Below are 25,410 nucleotides of genomic sequence, written 5' to 3'. Positions count from 1 at the left end.
CAGGCAGATATATCCAAAAACCTGAAAGACAGTCCAACCAAACAAAAAGACAAAAACATAATCCAACAAACAGTAATCCAATGAAAACAGACACAATGGTCATAACATGAAACATGAACATTGAACAATAAACAATGGTAATGGATATGCACTATGAATGATCGAAACTTGGGCTGGGACGATTAATCATGTGATTATGCTTGCTATGTTTCTTAATAAATTACATTGAAATGTCGCTACATCCAAAAGCCAGAGGGCGCTCTCGTGCGGGAATTCAATATGGGTCGCAGAAAATGCCAGGAAATGCCTATAAGCTTATTTACAGTGAGGAAAATAAGTATTTGAACACCCTGCTATTTTGCAAGTTCTCCCACCTAGAAATCATGGAGGGGTTGAAATTGTCATTGTAGGTGCATTTCTGCTGTGAGAGACATAAAAATCACAATGTATGATTTTTTTAACTATTTATTTGTATGATACAGCTGAAAATAATTATTTGAACACCTGAGAAAATCAATGTTAATATTTGGTACAGTAGCCTTTGTTTGCAATTACAGAGGTCAAACGTTTCCTGTAGTTTTTCACCAGGTTTGCACCCACTCCTCCACACAGATCTTCTCTAAGTCAGTAAGGTTTCTGGCCTGTCGCTGAGAAACACAGAGTTTGAGTTCCCTCCAAAGATTCTCTATTGGGTTTAGGTCTGGAGACTGGCTAGGCTATGCCAGAACCTTGATATGCTTCTTAAGCTTTGTTTATACTCGCGCTTTGGTCCGCTACGCAAGCCTCCACAGATCGCGTCTCACCAAACGGACGAGGCGTTTATAGTTGACGCGCTCGGTGTTGCACTGTTTTTTGAACCACCAGGGGGCGACGCGGGCAATCAAGTCAAAAACAAACACAAAGAAGAGAATAGAAGTCGTCGTCCTCTGTAAAAACCCTGGTGCCAGAGCTTGATATATAAATATGAGAACATGAATAAAACACAATCTCTTAAATATGTCTTTATTAAACATTATCATTTCATTAACGTTTTTACTAAACAAACAGTACAGACATCTTAATGTTTGTATTTTATTCCTCGTCCAGTGGTTCATTCAATACAAATATAAGCCAAACATTCTGAGTCATGTAAAAGAATTTGTGTTTTGAACTGCAAAGTTTCCATACTTTACTTTCCAGGGTGTCAGATAAATATATAAATTGTTTTGCTTGGATTAATCAAAGAGATACGTCACAGGTTTGCCTGCTCGGACAGAATCACCTAGAGTTCTGTCATTTTACAAAAAATGCCGTGCACACCTCCACGCGAAATGGGGTCTCGGGTGCACGACCGCCCACTCCGCGTTGACGTCATTTTTGCTGTTCGAATCAACGCGCCTGTGCAGACACGGCGAGTGTAAACACAGCTTTACAGAGCCACTCTTTGGTTATCCTGGCTGTGTGCTTTGGGTTATAGCCATGTTGGAAGACCCAGCCTCGACCCATCTTCAATGCTTTAACTGAGGGAAGGAGGTTGTTCACCAAAATCTCGCAATACATGGCCCCAGTCATTCTCTCCTTAATACAGTGCAGTCGCCCTGTCCCATGTGCAGTAAAACACCCCCAATGCATGATGCTACCACCCCCATGCTTCACAGTAGGGATGGTGTTCTTTAGATGGTACTCATCATTCTTCTTCCTCCAAACACGTTTAGTGGAATTATGACCAAAAAGTTATATTTTGGTCTCATTTGACCACATGACTTTCTCCCATTACTCCTCAGGATCATCCAAATGGTCATTGGCAAACTTAAGACGGGCCTGGAAATGCTGGTTTAAGCAGGGGAACCTTCCCTGCCATGCATAATTTCAAACCATAACGTCTTAGTGTATTACCAACAGTAACCTTGGAATCGATGGTCCCAGCTCTTTTCAGGTCATTGACCAGCTCCTCCCGTGTAGTTCTGGGCTGATTTCTCACCTTTCTTAGGATCATTGAGACCCCACGAGATCTTGCATGGAGCCCCAGTCCGAGGGAGATTGACAGTCATGTTTAGCTTCTTCCATTTTCTAATGATTGCTCCAACAGTGGACCTTTTTTTTACCAAGCTTCTTGGAAATTTCCCCTTAGCCCTTTTCAGCCTTGTGGAGGTGTACAATTTTGTCTGTAGTGTCTTTGGACAGCTCTTTGGTCTTGGCCATGTTAGTAGTTGGATTCTTACTGATTTTATGGTGTGGACAGGTGTCTTTATGCAGCTAACAGGTGCATCTAATTTGGGATAATAAATGGAGTGGAGGTGGACATTTTAAAGGCAGACTAACAGGTCTTACCCCGGATTTCCACCGACTGCAGAACGGCTGCGGATCCGCTGCGGAACGGCGGCGGAGTCAATCGGTTTCCATTCAAGTCAATGTGTGTATTTCCACTGACTGCGCTCCGAATCCGTCACAGCTCCGGCCATCCGCAGCCCTCCGGCACAAATACGCAGAGCTTCTATTTTTGACGGATGCCGGACAGCTCTGCAGGGCGGAGCCATGACTTTATCGCGTGATCATACCTGAATTCATGAGAATTTTTATTCAATCTTTGCAATACAAACATAACAAACACACACAAATAAAGTAATTAATACAGAAACAACAAATAATAGACAGGAACAGAGCCAGGGGGAGTTTCAAATAAATACATTAAAGATAGATCATATATAAATGTTTTAGCAGCCTTCTTATTTTTTAAATTTTGGATGGATTTGATGTACTGCTCTGTCTACGCGAGATCTCGTGTTGTGATCTGGGCTGGTTTGTAAAAACGTCATAATTCAACGGCATAATGGGCAGAGACAGAACTAGGTATCGCGCGATCATCACGTGAATTTGTGAGACCTCATGGGTCCTCGTCACTTCAGCACGCAGCCGCTCTGCAACAAAAATGGAGGGTATTGGCGGACGGCAGAGTGCGGAGACGTAACGCAGCGGAGCTGATCTGCAGCCGCTCCGCAGTCGGTGGAAATCCGGGGTTAGAGGGTCAGAATTCTAGCTGATAGACAGGTGTTCAAAACTTATTTGCAGCTGTATCATACAAATAAATAGTAAAAAAATCATACATTGTGATTTCTGGATTTTTTATTTTTTTATGTCTCTTACAGTGGACATGCACCTATGATGACAATTTCAGACCCCTCCATGATTTCTAAGTGGGAGAACTTGCAAAATAGCATGGTGTTCAAATACTTATTTTCTCACTGTATATCACTGTTCTTCAAATCTCAGTGTATTTTCAAAATTCAAATTAAAGTATTTTCACGATAATGAAGAATATTTTTAATGATTATGTTTGACGAGTGTTACTTTTTCAAATTCTTGTTACACGACTTAACTCAGTGATTTTTTTCATTAATAAGGACTTCCTACTGATCAAAGAGCCATAATACTTGAAAGAGCTGTGCATAACATTGGCTTTATGATTCAGAATCAATTTTAGAAAGGTATTAATAGTATGAATTAATTATGTTATTTTAAATTTGCTCTCATGTCATATGTAACTTGTAGACTCTTTTACAGCCCACGTGATCAAATAGCCTGCGTGCGCATTTTGGCAACAAAAGTGGTGTTGTTCCCCAGTGGTTCTAACGTGTTAGCAACTCAAAATGGTTTTCCAGCATCAAAATGTCTGGTTGTTGTGTTTGGTTGCACTAATATAATATACTAATAATGTATATATGCATCTGGCCACTTTATATTTGGCCATCTGCTAACGTCTTCAACTCCACTATAGTACACGGATCTGGTAGCTGTGTTAAAAAAGTTAATAAAGTCAACTTTTTAAAATAACTTTGTCTGTGTTGCTTCACTGCTGATACCATGCCATACTTCCGTTGCCAAAATATGCGCGCATATGTTGCCACGTCATCATTGCGTACAAAAATTAAAAGGGTCTACATGTATATGCTTTGTACTCTCATTGTGGAGGTTTAAAGTTTAGTATAAAGTTTGAAAAATGTATCCATTACCGCCCTGAGCACGCAAATTTTCACAACCATTCTGCACGGCGCTCGCCTCACACAGACACGCCCGCACTTTACCGCTGTTGGGGGTACCTGACCGTCTAGGTATAGGGCGGGAATGGGGACTGGAAGGGGAGGCATTAGGGAAGAGTGACTGGATGAGCTGATAGACGTAATCGCTTGCGTAAAAGAAAATTTTTTGAGTTTTAAAAATAAAAATTATGTGCTAATCAGTTTTGTACTTAAAGTGGCACAGTGGACCGTTTAAAAATATTAGTTGCACCTGCTAAAAATATAGTCGCAAAATGCAATTAAAAATTTTAAGATGTCGTTTTTCCTGTGTTTTTGAAGCTTTAAATGTGTTTACGGTGCACAATATAACATGTGTTAATGTTTCTAATTTACTTTTCTCTATACCGCTGTTTTCACTGTCCAAAAAAAAAACGGGCTAATGTCTTCCTTGTTCTATGAAGTCCCCCTGTCAAAAACACATAAAGAGTTCTGATTGTGTAGCTGGTCCAGTGTGTTGTGATTCGACAGCATCTTAGTGCACTTTGTCCGGAAAGGTCACGCCAGATTGAGAAAGCTGTCCACAGCAAAGGCTAAACAAATGGGATTTGACTCTAGGATAAAATTAACAGTGCCTTAAGGCGACAAGAACACTCTAACACACTACTAATGCAACTCATAGTATTGTCATCATATACCTGGGAAGTAAAGGGTTGTAATCCAAACCAGCCGTTCTTTGAAAAGCAAATTTTGTTTAACCTGTTAGCCCTCATTCCATTTTCCGAACCCCCCCACAAAAACTGTCATAGCCAAACTAAAATAGATACAGTTTATGAAGTCTTTGCACTAAAAGCATAAGTTTGGTCTCATTTGAAAGCAGACACTTGGAAGTTTATTAAGAGGTGAACATTAGTTACTGTCATAATGAAAAAAGTTGTTATAGAGAGCTTAAATTATACTTTTTTATAAACTCCACCAAACATGTATGAAATATTGTTATGAAAATCTAAATGAAATTGGCCTTGGAGCAATCTAGAAATGCTCTGCAGTTAAAGCCACAGGTCTGACCATGTTCTGTTTTAAATCTGAAGATGATACCTCTAAAACTCTGTATTTTATGAAATGTTTTTTAGACCCATGTCATGTAAATTTATTTAGAGAAAACAGCAAAAATGCTAAGCTAATGTTTGTTTATTTATATCTCACAACATCCTTTCAGTTTATTGTCCTATTGCTCCGTGTTTTAAACAGACTCATTAAATAAGCATCCGGATGAGTCATTAACAACTTTTAATCCGGGATATGGCTAAATGTTTATTTTATTATTATTATTAATAATTGCTCATAATTTCTATTTAGTGTTTTATTTCCTCATTTTGTCTCAATTCACTTTCTTTTTATTAAAGTCCTTTCTTACAAAAAGAAACTTACCTTAAAGAAGCTTTACCAGTCAAAATTATTCCTAGAAACACATATCTCATATCTCCAGACAGCAAAATATATTGCTTGTCAATGAATTTTGATCTGTATAATTTTGCAGGTATTATTTATGCTCTATTGCAAGTGGATAGTGTGCGGGACCTCTCTTTTCTATTTGTCTATATTTGGACTTTCAAGTCCTTTTTTCCTACGCACCTATCGCACACAGGTGTGCGACGTTTATGTGATTGATTATTTATGCTCTAACAGCAACATAACTAACGTTTAAAAATAAATAATTTTCTGTCTTTTAACTCTAAAAAGTATTTAGACCTGGGTTCATCCCCTTTAACATTTTAATTTTGGTTTCAGGGTTTGTATTTATGCTGGTTTTATGTTATAATAGTGTCACTCTCTGCTCATTGCATATATTTGATCTGTTGACAGTTGAAACATAATTACCAAAGTAACCAAGTTACATTGTTTCCACCTTGTACTCTTAATACTGACCCTGTTTTGATTGACAGCAAATGGAGACGAAGAGTTAATTCCATCTACTCCAACATTGGGATTAGTGAGTCGGACTCAATTCATCCCTAATGTGAACTAAAACTTGAGTACATTTAAGTTAAAATTATTATTTTTTCGAAAGTAAAATTTAGTATCTTCAATCTCACCTAACTTGCATGTTTTTGGCCTGTTGGAGTATACCAGAGTCACTTGTGATTCATGAAGCTTTTGTATGCCACAATTCCATTGGTTGAATGAACAGTTGTTGAGAAATGTGATGACACCCATATAAACGAAGCCTCGCCCCTGGAGTTTACTGCGTCAAGGATTGTAACCTGGCCATGTCTCCATGGATAGTGAACTTTGAACTTTTCATGTTAAAATGAAATAGCTTGAAAATCTAAATTAAAGGAAGTCAGGACAAGTTAGCAAATTTCGAGCCAGATCACTGCAAAGAAATTAAATGCGAAAAATGTCTTGTAATTTCCAATAATTAAATTATTAACATTATTACTAAGTTTTTAATAGTCTATTCCAGGGGTGTCCAGGCAATGCCGGTAGATCGCATGTAAGTTAACTGTGTATGCTGCCCCACACCTCCACGAGCTTCTGAAAACAGAGTGTGAAATTGGCATTACGGTCTTAAGAGTAATTGTAAAACATTGCAAGTCTTTTTGAGTTGCTGCGCCTTTCTTCTCAAGTGTGTTTTTAGAAATCTTATGCCTGCCAGCTGCAGCTCAGTCGTCTAACTTCCGAAATTTACCAGTATGCGCATTCTTGCCTTCATGCAGTGGCTGATCCATGTGCACGGTGCGTGTGCGTGTGCACGAGTGAACGAGACAGAGAGAGATACTGTTGCTTCTGATACTGTTGTCATTTTCTAGTTTGTTTTACAAAACCGCATCTCCACTATTTTCAGGAGTACTTGACATGTACTCAAAAAGATTTTTTAAAATTCCTCTTAAAGAATAGAGTAATGGTGTCAGTCTTAAATTCAATGTAGAGAAAAATGCAGTATAAACGTAACATGCATTTAAAATGTTATTAAAAAATTGAACTGTGTTTTAAGCAGGTAGATGTTGTTGGCTTTATCATTTTAAAAGTAGGCCTATTCTATAGTCAACATTTTAGATAGTAGTGTTTTTAGACTTATAAATTAGAGCTGTGCATACTCATTTTTTTTAATGAAATTTTTAATGAAATGAAATGTAAAGAAATATCAAGCAATATGAATTTTATTGCAGGTTTGCACATAATAGAATTAGTAAATTTATAACAATTCATAGAAAATATGTTTATCTTTCTTATCAGACAGACTGTCAAACAAACTCTCAATATCTCTCTCTTTTTCTCTCTCTTTCTCTCGCTCTCTCTTGCACATGCATGCACGCACACATACACAGACAGAGAGATTGCGTGTCAATTAAATTAAAGCACTAACTATAGATGGTTTCAGCAGTAACAACATACACAAACGGCTTTTGTGGAACACACGTAACATCTGGTAAACTCCGCTAAGAATCAATAACAACAAAGTCCTTTTAGAGTAGTTTATTTCCGTTAACAAGCAAAATAAACAACAAGTAGATTACCTTAGTTCATATTTCATAGCTGAATTGTCGTTGCTGTTTAAAATGTGTATTATAATGTATACAATGTTTACATTTCACATTATGGTGCTTCATGATCGCTCCCCCCAAACCCCCCTCCCGTTTGAGGAAACCAAAACATTTTTATTTTTGACAAGGTATTTGTTTCAGGGTTCATGTTAGCCACTAGTCAGACCATTAAACAAACAGAAACCGGAAGTAAAGCTCCGACCAGACGCGTAACCACGACAACGCATGTATGTCCGATGAAACTGTCTATTGTAATTGCTATAAGTTTTACTGTAACTTTAAAAACCAACGTTTTTTAGCAGAAATCTCATTTTCCATTTGTTAAACTAAAAAAAAAAAACATTATTTCTAACTTTTTTTCATTACTCCTTTTCAAATTGGATATCAAACGAATAAAACATGCATCTTAACGCTAACTCAAAATTTCTGTACATAAGGTGAAACCTGCCAAGATATTTGATCGTAGTTACTTCTCACATCCGTATTGATTGAAGTCTTGTGTCGAAACAACTGTATGCACAGTTTTTCATTGTACGTTTACTTGATAAATGAGTGCCAATTTGTACATATTTACTTTTTAATGTACATTTTAAATGTAATGTAAAATATATAATTTAAAAGTGTAAGTATTGGTATTTATGTCTAATTCCAATTCATATTCCGTCTAACATCCCACGACATTAAGGCTATGTGTAGTGTAAATAAAATTAGTTAACATTATTATTTTTAATAAGAATGTGTATAGAAATAGCAAATACGACTCCAAACAGAAAAGAAATAAAAAATTTAAGGATTGTGAAATATTTTGGACTTTATTTTTGAATTAACATCCTTTAAGTCTGAGTCAAACTATAATTGGAAATTTGAGTATGTCCCATAACATACTGCTTCACTGGTCACGGTGAGACTTGGGGTGATTGTCGGTTCAGATAAAATAGGGTGACAGACAGATGAACTGTTGTCATGTACTTTAACACACTATCAGAGAAACGCTCCTACCCTGATTATGCTGCTCCTGCTTCATTTTTACGAGCAAGACAAGGGTGCATGCTTGTAAGGCGAATGTGACATGACATGAGGCGCATGAGCTGCCCTGCGGACTTCCGGATGATTGTATAGGCAGTGGTTCTGCCAACTGCTTGCATGATTAATGAATGCATTTGTGCTGAAATTATTTAATCGAAAATGTTTATGTCCCAATCATCTAAAATATTAATAAATTAGTTATTTGAGCGTTGATTTTTCATAAATATATCTAGTATTAAGTACGGTGTACATTTCTTTATTGATTTTTTTTTTTGTATTTAATTGAAAAAATTGCCTGCTCATTAGATGTTCCGAACCCTAACTCCTAAATATCTTTTGAATTGTGTTTTCAGGAGACTGGCCATAAGCAGGACAATTCATCTTTACCCCTCATAAATGCACAAGGAGAGCAACTTTCACTGGACATGCGAACCACTACAGGCCAACAGACTATGCAGGTACATCCACAGATACTGTTTCACAAATAAGCTTGTGATGTAATTTAAAGAGCAAATTGTAAGTTAAACCACACAGTCACTCAAAGTATAGAAAAATACTGTAGGAACTAGATTTTCTTTAAAATATAATTATAAATACACCAGTAAAGCTTTTGGAGTCATTTTTGAAAGGAAATTTTAGTCCCGCCTCTAAACCGGAAGTAACTTCCTCAGAGGTAAACGATGGATCGCAATGACAGTTCTTCGGACGCTGAGGAACGAGTAAATGTTTATTCATACTCGTATGGAGAACTATAGCCATACAATTATGAGTCTGCTATGCAGCCAAGAGTGCAGGGACTGGTCAGGATTAAACAGAACGGTCAGAGGAGACAAATTGAAGTGTTATGTGAGGAGAAAAGGACAGATGTCTGGGTGAGATCAGTGTTTATAGACACTATCTGGCGAGATGTAATACTGTGCTCAGATCACAAGATTGTACAGATTATTATCATATATCATGCAATAGCAAAGATAGTATTGATACTTTACGTCTGTCTAATGCTTATAAGTTATGTCACACTCATTGATATCCATCCACACTTACATTACGTGATACAGATGTTGCTCATCACTGCAGGAGAGGTGAGCTGTCTGAAACCATATGTGCAATAGGTCATGCCAGCAGAAATGAGTATGTTTAGGGCAGAGATTATTTACTACTAATTTATTTAATATGCATTTATAAATGAACAGTAAATTAAATATTTGAATATTAAAACAATCTTAATAAATTTGTTTTAAAACAATCTTAATGAATTTGTTTTAATTACAAGTTGCCTATAGGTCATGACTAAGTCACAATTTTTGCTGGCACTAGTCAATATTCAAATTAACAATATTAATAGTTTTCCCATCTCCAGACAATACCACTAAATACAGCATAGGCAAGTTATCCGGTAGGTGTCTAAGGCATCAAACAAAGTAAATCAGATGTAACTCGATTTGATGGTTATACTATTTGTAAACTAAGGTTATCAGTTAGTTGATTTCCATATTTATATGAAACTTGAATGAAATCATTATGTTCAATGATTTGGTAGTTAGCAAATGTTAAAAAAAACAAGACTTACTGTGCATAGTTCACGTTATCTTCGAGCTGCATCTCTGACGAACCGTGATTGATTCATGTTTTCTCGCGGCGGCAAAAACACAGGCCTCACGTGGTTCTTGCTTCGGCATCCAATATTTAACGCCATCAAATTGCCGGGATGATAATCCGCCGATCTAACGTGAACACTATACACCACCGCGGTTTTCTGAATTACATGCTAAAGTGAAGTCGCGTCTCTTTCCTCGTGCTGCGCTAAACACACCCAGACACGGAAGATAGCGCGGTCTTTATTCTTCAAAGAAAACCTATGGACCCGCTGTCCTGACAGGCTGGAGTTTGTAAAACCTCCACTAACACAATAATTAACCATGACGATGATAAATTGAAACTACAGAGAATCACATCAATTTGCGACTGCTTTTGCTGAATCCAATCGCAGCACTGAGCCAACGTAGAGCCTGTCAAATGACTGCCTCTGACTACGTAATATGACGAGTTGTTGAAAAAACAGGGATTTTGAGAACGGTCTTAGAAAATGTTACCTTTTTTACTAAATTTATGCGCTTAGAGTGTTGTAAATGTTTTTTGCTTTCACATTTAATTTTCGTATGGTACTTTTTTATACAAGGTTATATATTTATCTCACAAAAAATTTAACCTGCAATATGCACTTTAAATCAGAGACTCCACTCAAAGTAGTTAACCTAAAAATGAAAATTTTGTCATTGTTGACCACCATTTTAAACCCATATCAATTTCTTTCTTTTTTAAAACACAAAATATGTTTTATAATGTGTTTTTATCATGACCAGAGATGTATTAAGTACAAGGGACCCAGACTTGAGTAAAAGTACAAGTGCTCTATCAAAAAAGTGACTTGAGTAGAAGTTGAAGTGTTCTTTAAGCACCACACTTAAGTGGAAGTACTAAAGTATTAAACATGTTTTGTACTTAAGTACTGCAAGTAGTTTATTTTAAAATATACTACTCGAATACTGAAAGTAAAAGTACAAGTATTGTGTAATGAAGTTATTAAAGAAAACAGTCAAACGTTTGAATATAATTTTGTTTATATTATTTCATATGTTTAAGCTAAAGGACACTCTCAATTCCTTTGGCTGTAGCAGCAGTACAAGGACAGGAATATTCAGATTAATTCAGATTAATTTAATGGATATGACAATAGAGAATTCAGTATTAATGAAATATTAGTCGATGTAATGGTAATGGGAAAAGGTACTATGTGTTTCAATGTATTTAGATTTCCTTCTTTCACACACACTCGCCCTTTCTCCCGCATTCTCTCTCCCGCGCGCGCCCAGACTTTCGCTGCATCCCACAGCACATACTTCCATACAATATAGTAGGCGAAAAGCACTACTTCTCATACTCTTTGCCTACTATATAGTATGGAAGTAGGCGGTTTGGGACGCAGCGTCTGTCTCTTTCGCGCATTTTGTCTCTCTCTCTCTCTCGCGCGCGCGCACACAGACCCGGCCTCTTTCATGCATTTTGTCTCTCTGTCGCGCACTTTGGCTCTCTCTTCGCTTCACATTTTTTCACAACCGCGGCTCATATTTGCGAGTGAGTGGGAGGGAGGGGTCCGCCCTTCACTATTTCCGATTGGTTTAGACCACGATGTGTGTGTGTTTCTAATGTGTATCACCGCTCTGGCAGTGATAATGTGGGTTTGGAATGATTCGTAACATTTGAGTGTAATGAGTAACAATACGGCACATAAAAAATGTATCGGAGTAAAAGTATTATGAAAATCAAATAAGCCAGCATAATTTTGCCCTCTATAGTTTTAAATCTCTAGCATGCTTTTGATCCCTGCATTTAACCTAGCTGCCTATGGCCTTCCCTTGGTCTTGACGTACCTGATACATTTACAACAATTATTGAGCATATTGAATTCGGGCTTCCAGATGAATTTTTTTCAAAAGATGACATCATGTGATTTTGTGTCTCTATCCCAAACCCTCACTACAAAATGCGTGCTTGACCGGAAACTAGACATACAGTAATGCCTTATCAGTGTGATTTTTTTGTTATTTTATTTATCATGCCATAGAATGTTTTTTAAAGATCAAGTAGTGCTTGCATTACTTGTGAGGACACAAACCAATGCCTACTTACAGTATATAGACATATTTTCAGGTTGCGGCAGAGATTTCCAATATATAAATTTAGTTATGTCTGGTCTGACAGTCACCTGCATAAAAGGAGGGTTTTCTCCGGAGGGCGTCTGCCATTTTGTGGTGGTCCGTAACTAGAGTAAACAACTTCATTCCCTACATTTGTTCGATAATGAAACACCACCAATGTATACTTTAAAAAAATAAATGAATGAATTTAAATTAATGTGATAGACAGTAACCTTTATTTTAAATATAACAAATATTTTAATTAAATATAATAAATACATAATAGTAAATAAACATGACAAGCAGTTTTGTTTCTTTATTATCTGCTAATACTGTGAACATGTCAAATGTGACAAACAGTAAAAAAAGAACTTTACAGTTTCACAGTATGATCCAGCCACATAGGTGTATGGTTTATGTCTCTAACGTATGGTATAGAAGTCATATTCTGAAATCGCTCAATCAATTTTGTTCACTTCATTCCCATTTAGTGGACTTATTTTGCCACTATTTTTATGACAGCTGAAACTTTCTTTTGTTCTCTGTATTTAGACATTATTGATTTTCTTTTTGTTTGTAAGCTTCCAATTCACTCTTGCTAATCCTTGCAGAGTTTAGGTCTTTGATGTGTAGGACACCATTGTTCCTGGGAATGTTTAGTCAAGTTTTGGGACAGAGGAAAGGTCAGCTACAGTATGTTGCTAATGACTTTGTACACTTCAGTATGTAGAATTGGACTAAAAGCAAAAAGCAAGGGGCATTTAATTTGAATTCATTCAGCATTTAACTATAAAGCAATGCGTTAAATAATATTTTTAAGTCTCAGAATAATTATTTTTTTATCTGCTCAGCCATGTTATAGTTTTACTTTTTCCACACTTGATTCACCTTATGACCTTTATTTACAGAATAGAGCAGATTTCCCATTCTTGTCTCACACTTTTCTCCACTGGCTCTTATGTACTTCAGAGAGAGCACACTTTCTCTCTCTCTCCCCAAAGCCTGCTTCTGTTGTCTTATCAAGTGTAACTCCAAGCCCTGATAGAGCAATTAAAGGCGCCTCCCACCCCACCTTTGGTAATGAGGCCTGGCGCGTTTCTCACTCTATAACCCTTTAGTCTCCCCTAATGGGACATCATTATTGTCAAAGAAACAATGTAAATGAACATGCTCATTAGGTCCCTGCACAGAGAACCCTTCAGCTGCATGCCGTGAGCACTCTTACTCGCAATTCATCCCCGTGGCCCCTGTTAGATTACCGAAAGCGTGTGTGCCGTGGTTTGCGGGTTTGTATGCGAGAGCCTATCACTCATTGTTTTGCTTTTAAAGACTTGCAGACTTGCCAGTAATGTCAATAAAAGAAGCCAGCTCACTTCTATTGATTATCTTGATGTCCTTTTGTGTTTGTCAGCACTCCAGATCCTCATCTCCAAGTGGCACTGATGGAACAGGCAGAGAAGAGCATAAGATTCAGCGACTGCAGGATTTACTTGCGCTTAAGGTGAACACTAATACTTCCTTTATTCTGCCTTTCTGAATCTCTTTGATGACCTCTTAGGAGATTTATATCCTCGTGTGAACATTTTAGCGACATTTCTAGCCTCCCCTGAGAGAATGAGAGAACTTTCCACCCTTGTGCCTGATGGCTCTATTATTACCAAATACAATTACAGCAGAGTAGAGTTAATGTCCTGTAGAAGCAGCACATGCAAGGTCTCATACACTGGCAGCCTTTCAGCTTATGGGTGAATAATTGCGTGTGTATTTGCATACGTGTGTGGGTGTGGGTGTGTGTCTCGGTTGTAGCCTGGCAAAGTTTAGACATGAAGAAGCTCATGCCAGGTGGAGACTGCTGCTGTCCTATGACCACTGCCCTCTACCTGACCTTGGTACTTCATCATCCATTTGCGCACACACATGCAATGTCTGCAGAGGCAATGAGGCAGCGGGAGGGAAGACTGCTGAAGAACTCGTGGTCTTTGCTAACCAATCATCCATGTCTCTCTTTTGACTTTTCATGCCTCTCTCTCTTTTCTGCTCACAGCTCCTTTCTCCTTCGCTTTAAATCTCAAGTAAACTAATCTAGTCTATACTTTTGTCTGTCAACACTTAAGTTTGTGAGACTCCGTGGCAGTTGCTGGTTTTAACGGCGCGAGGTCCATCCTCTGCAGAAGTAAGGAGGTTGTGTTGGCTTGTATTGATTTTGATGCCCAGGTGGATGTGTGTGCAGATGCTATAAACGGCCCCCTTATTCCACAGTGTCACTCAGACATGAAACGTCAAGCACTCAATCTAAGCAGCCCTTCATTAGCACTCTGTTTTGTTTTGCTCCACTGTCTCATATTCTCTGTCTTTCTTTTTCAGTTTGGTTTTGAAGGCCGAATGTCCTCTTGTGAATTTTGAGCAGTAAATCCATACTTGTCACATTGGCAGGCAGACTGGGGCTGGCTTGTTCTCTTTGTCCTTGTTAATAATAACAGGGTTCAGGGCCCTGCATTTCCCGCCCAGCAGGGCTGCCGTGTCATAGCAGCAGTAAACAAGCTTTCCTCCCTTTCAGAAAGCCTTTCGTCAAGTCTCCTGGCCCTGGCCACTCAAGCTGAAAGGTGCGCTTGCTGTCTCTGGTAGAGTTCGGCTTGGCTAAGGTCAGAATAATAGAGGGCTGTCTTGTCAGGAAAATCTATATGTTCACCCCTGAAAAGTCCCATGTAATCTTTTTTGGAGACCCCCCTCATTTTTGTCTTCAAATAGCTATGAAGCAAAGACCAATATTTATGGACATTTGGGGAGCGACACATCTCACTGAGGCGTTCCTCCTGCTGGGGGGTTTAAGTGGTTAGAGAAGTCAGCTTTTTCCAATTGGATGAAGGGGCAAAATGTCAGGTCGCAGTAATGCTACAAGTGCCAGGTTGGCGTAGAAACGCTTATCGGTACTTTTATACCAGGAAGCGTAATGACAGGAGATCTCCAAAAAGTATAATTCAAAAAGTATCATTCAAGAGAGTCTTTCAGTAAAATAAAATTAGATAAATTGAAAAAAAAAATTATTCTTGTTGATTACGAATGACACGTAGGTAATACATTTTACTGACACACAAAACATTGAGACATTGAACACAATTGCTACTGATATACTAGAGTGAATAACATATGGTGAATAATAGATACATGTACTGTAGTGATAGCACAAGAAATGGTTCTAAATCTTTCTAAGGGTGGATTGAAAAGCCCTCTAATTTATGTTTGTAAAATATTTTTTCCTTTTTCCTCAGTTCTGTGTAGAATGTTGGGACTGTTTATATGATTTGAGCTAGCTTATACTCTGTTACAAACCTCTGTAGGAAGCCCACATGACTTGGTATGTGGGCTTCCCACAGAGGTTTGTAAGGGAATATTCGGTGTCTAATTCAAATAAGCTGCACCACGCTTGTTTTACTGGTTCACATAGCGCTTTTCAGGTTGGTTTATATCGCCCAGTTAAGTCCTGTTTAGAGATACACTCTTATCTGTGCAGTCTTTTTGGTCGCACAGATAATTTGCTTTCACTGTGCTGTTTAGTCAGGTAGTGCTGTTTTGTCTCACTTATGAGACAAAGTGTAAGCTAAGTGTTTGGCTTTGGAGTTTCCCATATGCATCAGAAAATGGCAGTACATAATCAAATATAGTGGGCAATTTTGTAGTCACACTGGTGCGACTTCTAACGAAATTTAGTTTCACCAGCAGGAAAATCTAAAGCCCTGAGGAGTCAGGATAGTCAGGCTCGATGCAGAAGGTCCTTAACAATCTAGAACACGCCACTGAGGGTAGTTTGATAGGAAGGTTTGCACAGGAGCAGAATGATGTTGTGGGGGGTTTTGGTTATGTCTTCTAATTGCTGTAAGCCTGAAACCAGGAGGTTTTTGTTATTGTGCCCTGTGGCAAAAGTTAAAGGATACACTATTGTGACCTAACAGGCTCACCTCCTTATGAATGTACAGAACAGACACTTTTTAAACATAATTTTAATCTCCTTTACTTGCGTCAGTAAACAGTAGACTTTCAAGAAGTATTCTACATTCTTTTTTAGAGTTCAACAATTTGTCTAGATATTTATTTATTGTATTATGAGCATAAAATACCTAGTGCCTTCTGCCTTGCAAGCTGGACACTCAAATTAAAGTATGTCCTTTTTTATCTATCCAAATTGTGATCTGATGACCCACCTTTTTTTTCAAGTGGAACTCTTTGTATTCTAAAACATGCAGTTTGCATAATTTAAAGGGCGTGTTGTAAGGTAAATTTTCCACCAATTTGGGCAATTTGCTTGTTGATAATAAACATTTAAACTATTATCCATTGTATTTTATGTTGTTGGGTATCACAAAACGGAATACAATACGAAAAAGTGCAGTGATGTGCAAGGATTCTCCTTTCCCCCTCAACGCACTGCATTACGTCACGTTGGGGAGAGAATTTGCCTTAAGAGCATTGAGAGTGACTAGAGCAGGGGTCTCAAACTCAAATTGGCTTGGGGCCATTTCTGAGATTGACATTTAATCGCAGGGCCGCAGAACTATTTTAATGTTAAAAAAGTACAATATTTCTGTAAATTGACTGTTAAAATTCTATTATGTAATGTATAATAAAAGCAGTGGTTTTTAGCTTTTAAATATACATTATGTTATTTAAGTAAATAATTTCTTAACCTTCTCTTTAATAAATAAGGCTTATTAAAACCTTGCACTAAACTAACAAATAACATTTCTGTATACATTTATAAACTATTATAAAAAATTACCATCAGTAAGTATTTGTGTTTTGATTTATTTTGGATTGTTTACAGTCATAGTATTGACTTTATTATGTTCCATCTTTGTTATTCCACAGTTTTAATGAATTTGCTATTATATGTGGAAAAATATGAACAAGTGAAAGTGATCCTAAAACTTCTAAATGAGTAGTCAATGTTACATAAGCTAGTTAAACAGAAAAAAGTTATAATACTGCTAGGTGTAATTGCATAGCAAGCTACATAATTATATATTATACTTCATAATATATATCAGTATACATACTTTTATCCTCTTTATGTTTCTCCTCATCTTTCCTCTTTTAACCTGGGCACTTTGATGGCAATTTTTCTTATCTGTAGTTTATGTGTTGCATTACATCTACGGCTCTGCCTCATATTATGCGGTGTCTCCATTAGAAGATGTGAGCCCCACCGCAGCTCTTCTCTGAGTAACAGCTGATATTCACCCGGAAGTAACAAATCTTCTCTGGACAAACACTACAAAGTCCCGACCAGATTAACTGATCACATGGTGACAATGATATGATTGACGCGAGGTTCAGATGAGGAATTAAAGTCCGATCACGCATTCCGTTATCCTCGCAATCACAGAGCGCGCGCGGCTCATGGCTGCGTAGCAACGCGTGACGTCACGCCACAGAGCGCAACTTCCGCTCCGAGCACTTTAGAAAGTAAGAAACGCCTTTACTCGTTTTAACACGCGTTGTTAGACGCGACATGTGAACGAACCCTTAAAAGTTTCAATTAAAAATGAAATTAATATGAAACAAAGTGAATAAAAATCTTTCTGCGGGCCAGATTATGTTATATTGTTTAAAGGTGCCGCGGGCCGCAGAGATTGGGAGGGCGGGCTGCAAATGGCCCGCGGGCCGGGAGTTTGAGACCACTGGACTAGAGAGACGAGTATAGTACAATATTCAAATTATGTCAATGAAAATTATAGATAAATACATAGATATAGATAGACTAGACAGACAGACAGATAGGCTAGTATAGAGAGATAGGCAGACAGCCAGATAGCATAACGTTAGCATAACTTTGTGTAGAAAGTAAACAAATAATTAACATACTCGTGCGTGCTGGTTTGAGGGGGACGATAATCCTGCTGAAATGGGTGTATGCAATCTTCAGCACAAATGGATTTAGGCACCATGACTTAAATCGTGGAAGCTGAGTGAGGCAGGGCACATCTGGTCGCGGGGTAAGCGCCTCGAACACCGATCAAAACACACACACTTCCCTACAGCCAGTAGCGGAGTGTCAATCGGGAGAGTCGGGACTTTCCCGGTGGGCCGTTCTGATAATAGTTATACATTGGGAGTTATATTAGCAACACGGTCTGTTGGTGTGTGCGGCCGGTTCCCGCACCCCGCTGGTCAAACTGTGCAGCCTCTCTGCTCAACAAATATAAAAGTGCTCAACCCGTTCGGCAGGTCCAACCATGTCCAGGATTTATAAAAATAGGGGGATCAGTGAGCGGTCGTCCTTTGATGTAAAAAGCAGCCGAACGCCTGTTTATTGCAGTATGTGCGGTCGGATTCGAGTCCGCTGCAGCTGCCGACCGCTGCTTCTGTGTATAAAATGATCGTGTGATTCGTTATGATCGGATAAGGATTAAGGATGTTTAAAACTCTCTAGCCTGGTGGTCAGGACATGAAAGGATTAAATCAGCAGATTTGCAAAGTTTTATTTATCTCCACATATATCATAAATAATAATTAACGTAATTAATAGTTAACGTGGCACAGAAATCTGACGAAGTTCAGATTTTTCAGGAAACGCTTAATTCTGCGACGTAGGATAATAATCTGCGTGTAATCGCGTCTTTGCATTGACTTAACCTGTAAATTACCCGTGCTTGCCGCCTCTACCGCGGCTGGTGTAAACGCAGAATAACAAAGGCTAGGTCTCATTGTTAACTGTTAAAAGATATTATGTTGTGGTTATAAAACGTTGTACATTGAAAAATTACAAGGGAACAATTAGGGCTGTCACTTTTTATTCGATATTCGAATATGCATTCGAACATGACGTGAAATATCCGTATTCGAACTATAAATTAACCCTCCGGTTTTTAAAATGTCATGTGTAGCGCATTTTTTACAGTGACACCTCGTAATAGGAAGGAGGCTGAGAGCTGAGACCGATGACGGCAACTGTGCGCAAGAGAGGGAATCAAATTGGACCAACATGAACCTAATGTGCATGTCAATAAAGAATTATAGTTTGTATATAAAATGACATTTTATTGTTTTTTAGCCTAGTGTTAAATATTATAGCAGAATAAAAAGCTTGTGTTAATGCGTTCGCATTATGAAATTAGCATGTATGAAGATAACTGTATTATTTTTACAACGCAATTTAAACCTTATATTAAACAACAACAGCATTTGTCTTGTAAACGGATTTGAAATGATCATGTGCTGACTGTCGCGCATCACATAGATGACAGAGTCAAGTGAGATCTGCTTAAGTTTAATTTCATCTCAAATATCAAATGTTTTGTGCTCTCTATCATGAAAAACGGTCAAGCAAACAGCACACGCAGGGTTAATGTACTTGTCAATGACGGCTCACAAACGCGCGGGATAGGCTATGTATGTGTGCTTGTTGTCAATGAGATTACTTCTCACAAACACGCTTAAGCGTGGGATATGTGTGCTTGTCAATGACGGGCATTAAATCCGCGGAATTCCGCTGAGTTTTCCGCCGAAATCTGCGGGTGCGGATTCAGTTTGGGCTTGACTTACTCCGGCTGCTATTTGAGTTGTCACGTTACTGTTTGTACCTGTTCTAAATCTTTTTTTTCATATATAAGTTGTTATTCATAGGTTGATAACCTGCTGTTTCTAAGATTAAGTAAAAAAAAGTAATCCAGACAGTCCTGTTTATGACTGTCAGTGTTAATACATTTGTGACCAGTCACGGAAAGTAGTGACACAAGTCGGACACAGTCTGGGGCATTTTGAGTTATTCACAGATTCTGAAAGTGCAGTTTCTAAGCTTTCCAAAGATGTGTAACATAAATAAACAAATAATCTGATAAGAAATAATTTCTTCAAGAAAGAGAATTTTGAGAAAGAAGAGTTAACACTTTTCCCGGCCTGGAGAGACAATAGGGCTCATTTACATCTCATTTAGCTAAGCCATACCCCTGTAAAGCCGTTTTGAGATACAGATGTTCTAGCATCATATGTAGTATTTTGTGAAAGAAGTCTGTATGAAAAATAAACAGAGCTTTTTACCTTTGTGGGGATAACAAGTCGAATCCAGTCTGTTTCAGATGTGTGAATCATCCAATGATCTTTTTGTCCACAAATGCTATTATCCGTGAAAAATAGATATATAGTCTATTGTTTACATCAGATTTCGCATGACCGTATGGTAATAGAATATAATATACAATCTGAGGACTATTTACATCGTAATATGTAAGGGTTTATCAGATTACCAGGGTTTCCCACAGCACTTTTCAGTTCGGGCAGCCCACCTAAGCTGGGATGCCCTACCACCTTAACTAGGTCGTCCAAAAAAAATTCCACGCCACATGGCCGAAATGAGAGAAAGACATGGTCCGTCACTGTCTGGAGGATAACTAGCCTGTTGATAAAACATTTAATTCATTAATAATCTAGAATGTGTTCATTTTCTGTCATAGTTTCTTCAAAATTGAGTTTTATTTGAGTGTTTTAAATAAAATATTTTCATCTTGACGCGTCGCCCCGCCCCTTTGATTGCCACGCCCCCGGCCCGCCCACCTGCACAACCCTACCACCCTAACTAACAAATTTTCTGCGGGAAACCCTGATTACACTCCGTTAAACACATGAACCCGCCTTCAAAGTTTGTATTTAAAATAGGGCGGTAATATAATAGATAATCCAAACAGTGCTGCAAGAACTGACAAATGACGTACAATTTTTACATTTGAAAAAAAAACTTAGCAAACATGTCTGAAGGACAGGTCAGCCGCGTCACTACAGTCACGTGGCTTCACGCGGTTCAGAGCCGGAAGAGAAGACAATGCTGAATAAAGTCGTAATTCTTGCTATTTTCGAAACAAAATGTATTTACTATGTTTCAACACATTCAAGCTGACCCACTGATGTCACATGGACTACTTTGATGATATTTTTATTACCTTTCTGGACATGGAAACCGTACATAGATTTTCAATGGAGGAGACACAAAGCTCTCGGACTAAATCTAACGTTTAAACATCTTAAACTGTGTTCCGAAGATGAACGGAGGTCTTCTGAGTTTAGAACGACATATGTGTGAGTCATTAATGATATTATTGGGGGCGGATGCGAAAACACAAGCTTATACAGTATGTAAATATACACACAGACAATGACGCTGCACACTAGAATCTCCAGAAAAACAAGCCAATTTCAACCGCAAAATGTACGCTTTTAAATGTACAAAAACTGCTATCTTAAACATGGAGAGGCTTCTTCGTGATCTCAACTAACAGATTCTGCAATAAAACGAAAATCACAAATTTTGGAAAAAAAACCTTTGTTTCTCATTTTCTGTGACGGGTCACATTTGTGATTGAATTTCCATTACGGTGGGGTTTTTTTATGCGCGCCGGGGCACCTAGATGTTCAAACACATTCAGATACATTGCATGATATTCGATATCCGTTAGAATTTGATTTTTCCCAAAAGTGACAGCCCTAGGAACAATACATTCACAGTCACACTGCAAATTAATTTTATTTGAACTTACTTTCTACAAATCTTAACTCATTCCCCGCCTGCCTTTTTATTTTTTTTTTAAGTTGCCTGCCAGCATTTTTTTTTTTGTGATTTTCACATAAGTTTCACAAAATTTTTAAGGAAATTTTTCTTCAAAAAATATATAAACATGCAAATATTTCAAATGAAAGAACAGACCCTCTGCTTTCAAACAAACAAACAAACAAAAAAAAAACAGGAAAAACATTTCATCCTATCTAAAAAAAATCTCTGCTTATAAAATTTTAAATATGGGTATTATTCCGAAAAAAATATATTTTTTTAGCAAAAACCATAAAAAATGTAAAATTGGTAAACAATTTTTTGCTTCAGTTTTTATAACATGGGCAAGTTGCCTGCCATCTAGTGGATAACCGCGGTATTACAGATTAACATAAAAATTCATCAGGAACTTGTTTTTTTTTCATGCAAATGTTTTCTCTTAAATGACGAGATAACTAATTGATTAAAAGAGCGATAGAGATGGTATTGGATCGGTATCGATAGATACTCAAGGTTGTGGTATCGACATCGGTATCAGACCTGAAAAGTGGTTTCGGCCCAGCCCTTTATGTTTATGTCTTTTTTAAATAGGGCTGCACTTGGGTTTTAAATTGCTCATGTCACAGTGTAGACTTCACAGATGTGAAGTTCATCATGTATTACAAATCATACTCTTTATAACCGCAAAAACGGCAATTATTGTTACTGTTGTTATGGTCATTCATTGGTTTAGTTTAGTTTAGCAATTTAAATCTAAACTTAAGACATTCTTCTTTAACAAAGCATTCACATAGAATGTCCAGTAAATGTACTTTTCCCGCAGTAGTTATTTTGTCTAGAACAAAGCACTCACATACCTCATATGGGTAATTTACTCTTGCCGAAATAGTTAGCCTGTCTGGAACCGAGCTGAATTAAACCACTATAATGTATGACACTTGCATTACATGCGAACGGCCCCTACGCTAATAGAATTCTGTTTTTGTCTCCCTGTCTCGTCCTCGACTCCGAGGACAATGACACAAACAGACCCAGTTCCTGTTGCTGTGAAGGTCATCGCACCACTGATCTACTGGCTGTCCTTCAACGTGATGGCCAACCGATGCGCGACCAACGGCCACCGGCTGAACCAGTTTAATCCGCTTACCCGATTCCTATCCCTACCATGTATATTATATAAATATAAATATTAATTTCTCCCTAGGGTTTTTTGTCCTTCTAGGATTTTTTCCCATTGGGTTTTCTCCTAGGGGGTTTTTTAGTCCCAGGGAGAGTCAGCCAACTTTGGCTTAACTTAGCACTTTACTGTATACGTTACATTATTAATATGCTCGCTTACACGGTTTTTATCCTTAGCCGCTATATTCTACTTCTTATACTATGTATTGATTTTCAATGTTCTCCTCTACATCTACTCATGTAAAGCTGCTTTGCAACAATTAACAATTGTGAAAAGCGCTATATAAATAAAATTGAATTGAATTGAATTGAATTTAGTTTAGTTTATTTGTTTATATAGCACATTTAAAACCACAGACAATTTATTAGACAATACAACATGTTTTAATGTTTATTTAAAGGCATTATGCCTGCATTATAATGCAGTAAGAATGCCCTTATAATGCATTATTAATACAGACTTCATAGAAAGTGTTACCATATTTTTGTGTTAATACACAAAGGGGAAAGGGAGTACAATGTAACCTTCACAACACTTTGCACTCCAGCAGTTGTAAGGGAGACTGCTGTGAAGTGGGCAGCCTGGAATGCCACCTGCCTTCTGTCCACTGCATTGTTTTGACACAATAAATTGAAAGTAATAAGGACATTTTGTAAACTAGTGTTAGAACTACCAAAGGAAAACTATGTCTGAATACCTATTTTTATACTTAAATACTTACCTCTGATGGCTGTGATTACAAAGATTAGGCTTTTTTGTGTATAAGGAGTTTATTGTTAATTTTGTGTGTGTGTGTGTGTGTGTGTGTGTGTGTGTGTGTGTGTGTGTGTGTGTGTGTGTGTGTGTGTGTGTGTGTGTGTGTGTGTGTGTGTGTGTGTGTGTGTGTGTGTGTGTGTGTGCACCTGCTTATATGACCTACAGATCAAAGAGAATGAGGATCTTCAAAGGGCTTATGCCAAACATCATGACTGTTTGCGTGTGATTCAGACCAACTACAGGACAGTGAGGAAGCAGCTGAAAGAAGCTGAGAATACCATCTACTTGTAAGAGCATTTATACTTTTAAAATTTCATTTCACGTTTGCATATTGAATACTATAAATATAGATGTAACATGTTGTCATCCACTTGAACATTAGTTATTTTCAGGCTACACATTTAAACAAATAATGGTGCTAAAGGTTTTTCACAGAGATGACATATAGAATAATCATTTTTGGTTTCCCAAGGAACCTTTAAATCACAGGTCTTTAAAATATTTTTTTTAGTACCTTTTTTATAGTCTAAAGAACTTGGCCGACAGCAAAGAACCTTTTGTGCATTGTTTTTCAGATGTTAAAAGTTCTTTATAGAACCATACAAGTGGTTTGTCTATAGCAGTGGTTCTCAAACTTTTTACAACAAGTCCCAACTCGGAAAATATTTGGCCCTCCAAGTACCACCATTATGACCAACGTTAAAATCCAGCAGTGTAGTAGGCCTAATTCAGACCTATACACAGTTCAAAAACAAAGTTTTATTCCTAATAAGAAGATTTCTTATTTTTATTCCTTATTCAAATATTTATTATTGTCAGCCAACCATTACAGAGTTTGAACATTAAGGGGTTGTGTACACCAAAACTTTTACGCCCGCGGCCGGCGCATGTTTTCAATTGTTTCCAATGGAAGCTCAGCGTTTTTCAAATAAGCCAGCAGCTAGCGGGTTTTTTCCGTGCTGAAAACCGGCGCTCGGCGGTTTTTCCGCGCTCGGGGCTGAGCACCGAGAGTTAAAAAATGTTCAACTTTGAATGAAAAGCTCCGCTCGTCAATGTCAGTTCTCACGCGGCTGTCCAATCACAGTGGAGGAGGGGCGGGACAAGTAGCACAGCAACCAACCCTCTCACCGCTGACGTATCGGACCTACCAAAGCGCTTAGCTGAAGAAAGCTGACACTCAGCTGAAAAACAGCTGGCCTTCGGCGTTGTCCAGGCATTTTCAGCCGCGTTTAAACGTTTTGGTGTATACAACCCCTAACACTGCACTGTGCTTACAAGTAAATAAGAACTTAAATTAATGATTAAATTAAAATGTGCCAAAAGTTAAATACAAACTGTATTGTACTTTAAGGTTAAAAACCTGTACTTTCAGATTTTCAGATAATCACACCCACTTGTTAATTTGCCAAAGTAAGAATAAACTAATATGTATGTTAAACATTTTTTGTTAAACATAATTTACTATAGGATACAAAGTAAACCACCCGACTAAACAAATTCAGTCACTTTGTGCATTTAAATGTAAATACATCAATGTGGTGCATTTCGAAAGTAAACTAGTAACTAGATTTATGAGGAATTTTATGTTCTTGTAAACAATATTGTGCCTTATTAGTAAACTCGTTGGCTGCATACATGAATGGTGATAATATGACACATCAAAATTATAGAATAA

The 25,410-nt window shown here is 37.7% G+C and overlaps 1 protein-coding gene across 2 annotated transcripts in view; it reads left to right on the top strand.

Moving 5' to 3' along the window:
* cntln (centlein, centrosomal protein) overlaps positions 1 to 25,410 on the top strand; it is a 164,139-nt gene that overhangs the window by 79,079 nt on the left and 59,650 nt on the right. For both annotated transcript variants that reach the window (XM_065254834.2, XM_065254833.2), the window contains exons 10-12: positions 8,920 to 9,024; positions 13,676 to 13,765; positions 23,901 to 24,022. In XM_065254834.2, coding sequence (XP_065110906.2) covers positions 8,920 to 9,024; positions 13,676 to 13,765; positions 23,901 to 24,022 — 317 coding nt within the window. The remainder of the gene's footprint in view (positions 1 to 8,919; positions 9,025 to 13,675; positions 13,766 to 23,900; positions 24,023 to 25,410) is intronic.

This window comes from Paramisgurnus dabryanus, chromosome 4 (assembly GCF_030506205.2).
Source record: "Paramisgurnus dabryanus chromosome 4, PD_genome_1.1, whole genome shotgun sequence".
Lineage (NCBI taxonomy): Eukaryota > Metazoa > Chordata > Actinopteri > Cypriniformes > Cobitidae > Paramisgurnus > Paramisgurnus dabryanus.
This window is presented reverse-complemented; position numbering and strand designations above follow the sequence as displayed.